The sequence below is a fragment of the Clupea harengus genome, chromosome 4 (genome assembly GCF_900700415.2).
Source record: "Clupea harengus chromosome 4, Ch_v2.0.2, whole genome shotgun sequence".
NCBI lineage: Eukaryota > Metazoa > Chordata > Actinopteri > Clupeiformes > Clupeidae > Clupea > Clupea harengus.
In genome coordinates this window covers 24,139,763-24,150,862 of record NC_045155.1, presented here as the reverse complement: position 1 = coordinate 24,150,862, position 11,100 = coordinate 24,139,763, and the positions used below count along the sequence as shown (strand labels likewise).

Genomic DNA, 11,100 nt, shown 5'->3' with positions numbered 1-11,100 from the left:
TATGCCCTCTAGTGTTCAACGCAAGGAAAGGCATTTCTGCGTTTCTTAAGACGCTAGCAATAACAATGACCAATAGCATTTAACTAATTCGTGTCGGTGTCATCGTGGAATAAACGCAACGGTGAAGCAACCTCTATTTATATGTAAAATGAGTGACAATAGAATAGAGGGGAACCACGGCAGTAGAGTGGGAGGGAGATACATTTAAAGGAAAAATAAATAAGTTTTCATATCAAACTGATGAAGATGGTCTGTATTTATAAAGATTAGGTATTGGTTAAAGCACAGTGCTTATGCCGATAGTGAACGCCAATTAAACATCTATGGAATATGCAACAGGTTGCCTGATTACGCAAATTCTCTCTTCAAAATGTGTTTAATGAACTCTCACTTTTATGTATCTTCGATAACATTACTCAGATTAACAATGTGTTAAAATAGCTAAACTAGTTCCCAATTTAATTATACAATTACACAGTTTGGCGATGAACATAACCTAGTCAACCAACTGAATTGAAGTCTGGGAACCCCAGAATTGACCATAGACATTACAAAACACAGCTGACCATAGACTTAAAGAACACAGCTAGAACGTCTTAGGATAGACAAATGAACATAGACATATAAAGGTATATAAGTCTATGCAAATGAACCCCAGAGCTAACCATAGACATTACAAAACACAGCTGACCATAGACGTTAAAGAACACAGCTAGAACATCTTAGGATAGAAAAATGTTCAAATGAAGACGAAACGAAGGAGGAGCCTATAAACCTGCCAGAGATGTAGGCGTTCATTTCACACTGGGTGTCGTTTTCTTTTAGGTGGTTGGGTCTGAGTATCGAGGGCTTGTTAAGAAGGACCTGCATGACAATCACACAACGGTCTACCGAGGCGCTAACCATTCGTACGAGGTGGGGAAGGAGTTCTCCCTGCTCCTGCCCGAGACCGCGCTGACGGACTGCGGGACTTACCAGTGCACTCTCTGGCCACCTCTGGGCCATTTAATTCAGGAGGGGAAATACGACTACTACCCAGCAGGTCAGTAAAGTGGTCACTACAGGATACGGGCTCCAGGAGCTCAACTGGTAGAACAAGGTGCACATAACAAAGACTATGCATGGGCACAACATCCATGATGTTGATGCGCATAATAATACAAATATTGTAATAATAATTATAATTATTATTATTATTATTAGGATTCCTCCGTCAGGAGGAAACCTATTGTTATTGTAGGTATTATTATTCTTCTGCAATGGGAAGTCAATGGCAGCCCCTAGAACCGTATGGTAACTTTTTCTGAAATTTGGCACACTCATTAAGGACAGTCCCTTCTTTACTCACACCAAGTTTCATGTCTTCCACTAGACCACGCTAGCGCCACCAACGGGTCAAAGTTGGACTTTTGTTAACACTGTAACTTTTGAACCGTTTGACCGATTTTCAAAAATGAGGTACCATTGGATTCCTTGGATAAAGACGAATTCAACGTTCAATGGCGCCAATTTTCGGTTGTATAGATTTTCTGTTATTCCCGGTTTTATCAAAAAACCTTTGAAATCTTACTCCTCCTACAATGTTGGTCAAATCTACATTTTCCCCTGGTTTCGCAATCTTAGGAGGAATCCGCATCGCTGCTTGCAGCTATATTTATTATTATTATTATTAAAGTCATCATAACCTACTGATTAAATGTATACCTGTGCTGTTAGTCTCTAAATGAGTAAGTTCACATGAGTCACATACCAGTGACTGGCGGTGAGCAGGCCGGGCTGTATTCTATTACGTTGTCTGATGTACTAATCCTTTCTCTTATAATGTCTTATAATGTTCAGGTTGTGTCAGGCCCGCTGAGGCCTTACCCATGATTCACCTTCCTGCCGCTCACCCCAGCAGTGATGTCAGAGGGAACCTGGAGTCTTGGGGAGTTCCTGCAGCTGTCGTCATTTTCATTGTTGTCTTTGGAAGTGTGTTCTGTGTCTACCGAAGAGAAAAAAACTCAAAATTGTCAGACACCATTTGAAGTAATCTGTAACTAAATAAAGTATCTCTACTCTCTGTCTCTGGTTCTCTTCCTGCGTTTTACACACAAGGGTTAAAGCAGTGGTTCTCAAACTTTTTCTGTCATTCCCCACTTTGAACAAGGGGGCCTTTTCAAGCCCCACCTGTCCCTCGCTCCCATAAAATGGTGGGCCAAGCTTAAAATTGTCAATTATTGAAATAACCTCAAGTAATAACAAATAGCATCTTATTTAGGTCAGCAAATTTATATTGCTTGGAGTGATTTCATGTTTCATGTTGTAGTGGATTGTTGTTATAGACACGCACACATGGACGGATTATGAAACCGTCGGTCAGGACGTGAAACAAAATACACTGCTTCCAACCACAAATAAGAGATACATTTAAGCCATCTCTGATATTAACAAATACAAAGTCTAAAAACAATTGACAGCAAGCTAAGTTAATAACAGCGAATTCACGCAGAGGCTCTGGTTTAGGGCCCCCCTGAGCTCATGGGCCTTTGGGCCTTGTCCCGGTAGGACCGTTCGGTAATCCATCCCTGCACGCACACAGTATTGTATTTCTTTCTGTTGACGGACTTTTACTTTGACAACTGTGACAGTTAGTAACGCACATGTCTAGTTAGCCTCTATTAAATTATGCTTTCCCTTGCACGCTCAAAAACAATAACTAATTTATTTAGTTGTCTCACACTGTGATAAATATGTTTAAGTGACCTATGTTTAAATTCTATGAACTGTGTTAGTTCGTTGTAATGTAAAATGCAATTATTATTAATTTAGATACATTACGTTGTAATATGTTCCCGCCCACAGTGTCAAAAGTCATAACTCGAGCGAGCAGATAAAGTTTTCGCGAGAGCGTATGTCAGTCTCTGCACTCGCAGTTGTTGAATTTCCTCTCGCAGCTGCTAAAATTGAGTGCGCAGACGAAATTCACGCTCGCGAAAACCTGAAAGTTGCTCGAATCGACGCTTCCTCGCGTGTGTGAGTTTTGACACTAAAATTTACATTTAGTCATTTAGCAGACGCTTTTATCCAAAGCGACTTACAATGTATACACATTTTACATTTTTACATTTACACTGATGGCACACTGCACATCAGGAGCAATTAGGGGTTCAGTGTCTTGCTCAAGGACGCTTCGACAGGGAATCGAACTAGCAACCTTCTGATTACTAAACGACTTCTCTACCACTGTACCACTGTCGCCCTCAAATGACGCCATAGGCTACTGACTGTTGAACTGACTCAACACACTGGATGTGTAAAACACGCAGAGAGAACAGTACACAGCCCTAACTAAACTAAACTAAAGTTTTTTTTAAATTGTCCCGCTGCAATTAATACGTCGACGTCAATCAAAATCTATTGTCTATAAAGGAAAGCATTGCCCTAGATCAGGGGTAAAAAAATAAATCTCCCGTTCATTGCGTCCATTCGCGCCCCACCTGTCACGTCCAGTGGGGCGCGCCCCACACTTTGAGAAACGCTGGGTTAAAGTAAGGGCAGAATTTAGGGTGTGAGAAAAAGTCACCTGTGTTTCACCTGTTTCAGTCAGCTGTTTCCAGATCAGGTGTCTAAAACCTTCCAGAACTGCATTGTTCTACTATATTGGCCTTTCCTGCTTTCTTATCTCTACTCTCTGGCTAACAAAGACCATGTGTGGCCACAACATCCATGACGCTGATATGCTTAATAATAATAATAATAATAATAATAATAATAATAAGGTCATCATAACCTACTGATGAAATGTATACCTGTGCTGTGCTGTTAGTCTCTAATTGAGTAAGTTCAGATGAGTCACATGCCAGTGAATGGCAGTGAGCAGGCCGGACTGTATTCTATTCTATAGCTAGAACCAATGACTGTATATACGTATGTAGAGTTCCTCATGTCTATGGGACGGAGGAGCATGAAGCCACGTTGTCCACCTCCATCTATATTATGACAGGTGAGACCTCTTTGGCCTATGGACCCATTCTGAAGAAGAATTTCTTGCTTTTAAATACAACTAAAACACAATATACAAAGAGAGAGAGTGGAATTTTTTTTTATGAAGAGGCTAGCCACGAGGGTCTACTATAAGAACATGGATAGATAAGTATATGAAGAGGCTAGCCACGAGGGTCTACTTTAAGAACATGGATAGATAAGTTAATGAAGAGGCTAGCCACGAGGGTCTACTTTAAGAACATGGATAGATACGTATATGAAGAGGCTAGCCACGAGGGTCTACTTTAAGAACATGGATAGATAAGTATATGAAGAGGCTAGCCATGAGGGTCTACTTTAAGAACATGGATAGATAAGTATATGAAGAGGCTAGCCACGAGGGTCTACTTTAAGAACATGGATAGATAAGTATATGAAGAGGCTAGCCACGAGGGTCTACTTTAAGAACATGGATAGATCCGTATATGAAGAGGCTAGCCACGAGGGTCTACTTTAAGAACATGGATAGATAAGTATATGAAGAGGCTAGCCACGAGGGTCTACTATAAGAAGATGGATAGATATGCCTCATTAGACAAGCAGAGTTCCCATCCGTGGCATACGTTTGAAGTTTTAGTCTAGGCTCAACTCATCAGATTTCATCAAATATGCAGGTTACTCTATGGGGTTACTCCAGGCACTTCCTGAGAGAGATCAAGACAGTAGAAGTCATTTCACCATCACGGCACTCAGAAGAAACCAGAATTAGTACTTAACCTGTACTTACAGCTGTTACATTCCTGCCCTTTTTTTCTATTTCTTATGTAAAATAGTATTTATTGTTACACTAGATCACTATTGCTCAAAGCTTGACTGTTCTCTCCCTTGTACGTTGCTTTGGGCAAAAGTGTCTGCTAAATGACTAAATGTAATGTAAAAAGAATTCACAAGATTTAGTACATGCATGAATGAGAAACCAGAGAGGAACGCAGAGCAACAGACATCCCATAGAGAAATCCCAATCATCTTTAACAAACATCCAGGCTTAGGTCTACTAGTGTCTCAGAAGTTTGACTTGGTCAGTAGCAACATAGTATATTGCATCATCATATGCAAGAACTGCCAGTGAACATACGTACATAGGTCCACTGTCAATCAATTAAATTGTATTTATATAGCGCCAAAACAATATAATTGTCAGAAGGCGCTTTACAGAGCCCAGGGCCTGGACCCCTTTAGAGCAAGCACAATGGCGACAGGGGCAAGAGCTGGCCGGGTAGAGATAGAAAAAGAAGAGTGGGGTAGTGGCAGAAGCGGAGGGAGGAGAAGGGGAGGGGAAACATTCAGAAACATGGCAGATGAAATCACACATGCATCAGGATGAGCATGCTAGCATACATGTGATAAATGTACAAATTACATACAAACATAACATGGTATATACATGATACATAAAACATTGATAGAGGATAAGGTGGGGAGAGGAAACACTGCGCAACAGTGCAGCAAACTCCCAGATATATCCAATTATCTGTGGAGTATCTGGGAGTATACAGGAGTCCCGGATACACCGCTTTTCCCGCAGTGAGCATTGGGGTGTTTCATCACAGTTCAATCAAATCATTTAGATAACAGCTAAAAAAAACCTATTTCGGATGGACATACACTTCAACATTGGTACATAAATGAGTTAGAGCTTTCGCTGAACACTAGATGGCAGTAGTTAAGGCTCCACCTTTGGCATGCCAAAAAACGATATGGTCACACAGCAGAAGAATAATCTCCTAGGTAACGGCTACCAAGCGGCGGTAGAAGCTAAACTACATGTTTGAGGCAGCTAACGTCTGTTGATACTACCTTGTGCCAACTTGGATTTCCGTTTTGCTGATGTAATGTATCCTTGCACAAAGAAATCGTCAAAACCTTTGTTTTCTTTTTATCAAAGAAATAAAGCTATGGTTCGCTGAAAACTCTAGAACTTATGCTATATTCTTATTTCACCTGTATCGCTAGCTAGCCAGCAAGCTAACTAAATACAGTTACCTTCATCAGGGATTTAGTTAACCTTTCTTACAGAAGAGTTGCTGGCTACGTACACGCACTGTGAGTTTCGATGTAAGCGAACGGCTAACATGCTGTGGAACTGATGGATGTACACTCAATTCGTCCAGGTAAGAAAAATAAACATTCTCCTATGATAGCTAATGTTATTCTAACTGATAGTATGGACCTATTAACATGTCGACAAGTGACTTTCCTGTCATTAACGGAGGCATTGTGTCAACGTGTTCTTTCTTGTACAGGTTTGAATCAGAGAAGTAATCAGGTTAAAATTGGGTAATGACAGACTGGAGAGAAGTGTTCGAACGAACCAGAGCGGTTCCACCCCACAGCCAGACCGCCCGACAAGCTGACAAACCTTCCCAAGGTTTTCAGCTCAGCTTCAAGCACTTGGATGGAGCTTCTGTTTTTCAGGTGATTTGTCTGACAACAGTTTAATAGCCTATCTAGACAACATTAGCTAGCTACGTCGGTAAAGTTAGTTTGCGGTTACCTTAGCTATTTGAATTCAGCAAGCTATAAAAACGTTGTACACGACACGACCAATGGCTAAAACTCCGACCTCCGAGTGGGAGAAAACATTTTGAGAAGTGATGTCACTCGACATGGCAACAGTTGTGGTGAATGATACATTTTTTTTTTTTTTTACTTTTCTGCACACAAATAAGTCACTTCATTGTTTATTGAGGTTGTACTTATTAGTGCAGGTGATTGTGATATTAAACCTTAATTTTAAGCAGTTTACTTTTGTGTAACTAACGTAATGTTAACCTTTTTGCTAGCTCGCCTACTTTCTATGAAGGCAACACTTTTTTGTTAATTTCTAACCATACATTTTAATTGGTAGTACCCTGGTAGTTGTGTAAATCTAACGTTCTCTGTACGCCACTGTATATTCAACGTTATTAACAATTCATAATTCAATAGAAAATACAAAATGGAAAATGTTAATGCACCTTAGGTGATCCATCAGTGTTGTGGATCCTGGCGTGCACCGTGTCTGTAGCCTGCCTGTGTCATGTAACCCAGCCAGGGCAAACAGATTGGGGTTAGAATCGATGCCTATCATGCTAGTCGTGCAGCTCCAAATATCTCATCTTTTATACCCATCAACTTACCCTAGAACAGACACCTATCAAACCCCCCTACTTGATCAAACTGCTATTGCACATTTGTATTAGCCCAAATATTAAGCAGATACCTGATTTCATGTGCTGACCAGCTACAAGAGTCCTCCATGTTTTATTATCTGTTAAGGCTATTTGGTAGTGTTTGGATTTGATCGTGATTTAGTTATCTTCTTCTGGTGCTGAACCTGTCTCACCTGACTCGGCTAACCCCTCCGCTCACCTGAGCACCGGGCATGAACCCCTCTCCTCACCTGAACCCCTCCTTTCACCTGAACCCCTCTGCTCACCTGAACCCCTCCACTCACCTGAACCCCTCCACTCACCTGAGCACCAGGCCTGGACCCCTCCGCTCACCTGAACCCCTCCGCTCACCTGAGCACCAGGCCTGGACCCCTCCGCTCACCTGAACCCCTCCTCTCACCTGAACCCCTCCTCTCACCTGAGCACCTGAGCACCGGGCCTGGAGCACTGGAGCACTAGTAAGCCCTGCTTGGCCCAAGGGTAATCGCTGAGCCAAAAGCCCCTGGCTGTAAATCCTGTGAACATATTTGTGAACATATTTGGTGTTTTCACATCCTGAAGTCTGAATCCTCATGTTGAGTTTTATGTTCATGCAACACATAAGTGGGCTAGTTAGTGATGGCGAAATGAAGCTTCATGAACCTTTGAAGCTTTTCAGCCAGACGTGTTGAAAAAAGGTTCACTACTCGAAGCGTCGTTCGCTCTCTAGTGACACCTGCTGTTCAATAAAAATACGTTGTAAGAAAGATTTTCTCGGGACAGTGAATTTGTTAAATTTGTTGTGGTGCGCAAGACCTGCTAAAATAACATGCACACAAACGTATGTTGAAGAAAACGTACCTTCATTAATTCAAATTTCATTGTAGACGAAAACAACGACAATAAAGGCTTTCCTTTGCTATTCTTTGTTCTAATAATAGTCTGACCTATAAAATAAAGGGTTGTATGGTGGCACAACGGTTAGAGACGTCACCTCTAGGTGCGGACTACACAGTTTCAAAGCCTAGCCTAAGCAAATTTGAACCCAATGTTTTGGATAAAAACGCCTGCTAATTATCTTTACTCTATTCTGTAGCCTATGCTGTTGGAACTGAGTTAAAGTGCTTTTGAAATACAGGTCAGTACTTTTGTAAAACCAAGGGTAGTGAGAGTGCTTTTGGCCAACTGGTCAGTGAAAGTGCAGGGCACTGAAAAGGGGGCGAAAGTGATTTGTGCAACTGGATCAAGGGCTTTCTCTTCCTAACTGGCTCCATAACGCTATCTCAAATAATCTATACTACTAACAACACCAAACAATCTAAATCTCCAACTCCCGCTAAATCTCCAACTATTGTTAAATCTCTAACCACTGACAACAACAACCACGAATACGAGATGGCAATTTGGATATATATAGTCGAAGCGTCCCGCCAAAAGTGAACGAACGAACCACTTGGTGAAGCACTTGATTCAAATGAGGCTTCAGACGTCACAAGTGACGTCATTTCGGCAAAACGATACAAGCCTCGATACGCGCTCCGTCTGGAAGTGCTTCATTTTCGCGACACAAGCTCCGAAGCCTCGGGTTCATTTGTAACATCACTAGCTATAGGTCTATACTCCCATTCCCATCTGGGTCTGTCTGTTTCTGATCCTGTTCCCAGTATAGGTGTGAACATTCACATAGGCCTGTCACCTTTTACCACGAGTGGCCCCCTGAAGTGCTCTACGTAGTCTCTATGGTAACCAGTAGACCGTGCAATAGAATTGGTTTAAATCAACTCGCATGATTTGTGACAGTCCACAGATGGCCACAGATCAACCCACCTGTTGCAGACTTAAACTGATTTTGTGAAAACCTTCCAAAAATGACCCCTTACCAATTTTTATGGCTTAAAGTGCTGTAGTCTATCTTTCATATTATCACATATCTCAGTTTGCCTGTTTTTCAGATACATTCTGATTTGTGAAAACTCACAAATTGCTTTTTGACTCTCTAAAGTGCTAAAGTCTGATTTCCGTGCAGTCTTAACTTAGTATTAATCTGCAGATGGTGTGGGAACATTATTTAGTAGCTCAGTGTCTATTCTGACCGACCTAACAACCTCTCTCACTCTTGTTGTAGAAAACGTCCAGCTTCCAGCTGCGGGTGTCCTTCTTCGATACCGTCCACCGGCATTTCTTTGGGAGGACTTGGAGGAGTCCGCCTCACGACTCTACTGCTGTTCTGGAACATAGTAGCAAAGTTGCTATTGATGAGGTACATATAAACACATTAAGAACCCCACAAAGAACATGACTTCCTCAGTCCGTGATGAGGTACATATATTCTTCCCATGAAAATCTAGTTAGAGGGTAAGAGGGCCACACAAGGGAAATAAACAAGAGAGATGGACGGTTCACATGTTCACATTACCTCGGCCTTGGCGAAGGTCGACCCACTCTAAGTGCCCCTCTAGTTTCTTTGTCTTGTGTTTTTATTTTATTTGTCAGCGAGAGATTGTTGTGTCCACCAGGGATAGGGCAGAGTGATGGAGACATCAATGAGACATCATGCTGGAACTGTTTCTACCCGAGTAGCCAACCGTGGCAAAGCAATGCGCGAAGACTCTAGTTTGTTTGTTTACAGTCTTCTTATCCTCGTCATCGTACTGAACGCTGAATCCAAAATGTTCCCACAGAGCAGATTGGTATCAATTTGTTGTTAGCTGATTAACTCATACAGCAATACCTTTTTGTCCACTAGGTGGCAGCACAAAACAGAAAGATTTCCCCTCTAGCTACATAGAGTAGCTATAGTTACAGGTGGAAAGCTATGGAAGAAAGTTGCATCCAGGGGCCTTCAAAAGCAAACATGATGTGGCTCCACAATAAATTATCCCACTTATTCATTATTCACAGTACTCAAGTGTTGTATGATGTAAAATAGCTTAACAGGACACATGATATGTCCAGTAACAACATAAAGAGGGGGGCAACATATAAGTCAAAACCAACAATATTTATTGACTGATCTTGAAAGTATTGGCTTACAAAAGCAACACAAGTCAGTGTTAGTGCAAGAAGCGAACATTCACTCTGTGAAACAGAAAAAAGAAATCTCTCCTTTTCCCGTTTGGCAGTGCGTCGCCCAAATCCCCCTTAAGGACAAACCGCCCCTGGCTGATGGGCTTCAGGGAAACTTTAAGAGGCTCCAGAGATGTTCTGTGGATCTGAATGTACCGCATGCGTGTAGTCAGCAGTGAAATAAGCATGTTGGGAAAATGATAGGAAATTGACAGGAGTACCGTAATAGCGGTTCACATGTGTGTATTGAACTGTAGTTGAACAGGCAGTGTGCTCTAACCTGTTAACATGGGCGTCTCACACAGGCAGTGTTTGTGTGTCTGTGTGTGTGTGTGTGTGTGTGTGTGTGTGTGTGTGTGCTCTAACCTGTTAACATGGGCGTCTCAGACAGGCAGTGTGAGTGTGTGTGTGTGTGTGTGTGTGTGTGTGTGTGTGTGTGTGTGCTCTAACCTGTTAACATGGTATTAGTTAGTATGATGCAGGCTGGAGTGAGGGCTGTTTCTAACACCTAGGACCTAATTTATAAAATCAGCATAGCTTCCATCCTAGAACCTTCAGTCAGCATAGCTTCCATCCTAGAACCTTCAGTCAGCATAGCTTCCATCCTAGAACCTTCAGTCAGCATAGCTTCCATCCTAGAACCTGGCATTTGCTCCAACCTGGTTTGGAGCGTCAGAGAGCCTACCACGAGAAGCACACCTAAGTGACAAATGTACTGAGTGAAATATGTTCTGTATTAAAAGAAAAGCAGAAGAATAGCCTACCATCTGTCCATAGGGATTAGGGTAAGGGATGGGGAGCATCTGTCTTCTCTTATTATAAACTGGGCCTCTCACTGGACTCCCAGTGTCAACCTGAATTGTAAAACTGATCAATG

At 41.9% G+C, this 11,100-nt stretch overlaps 1 protein-coding gene and 1 long non-coding RNA gene across 6 annotated transcripts in view; both read left to right on the top strand.

Annotated features, from left to right (window-relative positions):
• Nucleotides 1-7: 7 nt before the first annotated feature.
• LOC116220344 lies at nt 8-2,064 on the top strand. Its single transcript, XR_004163594.2, has 2 exons — nt 8-1,042; nt 1,840-2,064. It is a non-coding gene; the product is annotated as an uncharacterized LOC116220344 (long non-coding RNA).
• Nucleotides 2,065-5,443: 3,379 nt separating this feature from the next.
• Nucleotides 5,444-11,100, top strand: part of nphp4 (nephronophthisis 4) — a 92,378-nt gene continuing 86,721 nt past the window's right edge. For 4 of the 5 annotated variants that reach the window (XM_031566834.2, XM_031566836.2, XM_031566835.2 and 1 more), the window contains exons 1-3: nt 5,444-6,137; nt 6,270-6,441; nt 9,283-9,417. In XM_031566834.2, the coding sequence (XP_031422694.1) occupies nt 6,307-6,441; nt 9,283-9,417 (270 nt within the window). In that variant the 5' untranslated portion in view covers nt 5,444-6,137; nt 6,270-6,306. The remainder of the gene's footprint in view (nt 6,138-6,269; nt 6,442-9,282; nt 9,418-11,100) is intronic. The other variant, XM_031566833.2, reaches the window with a different exon arrangement.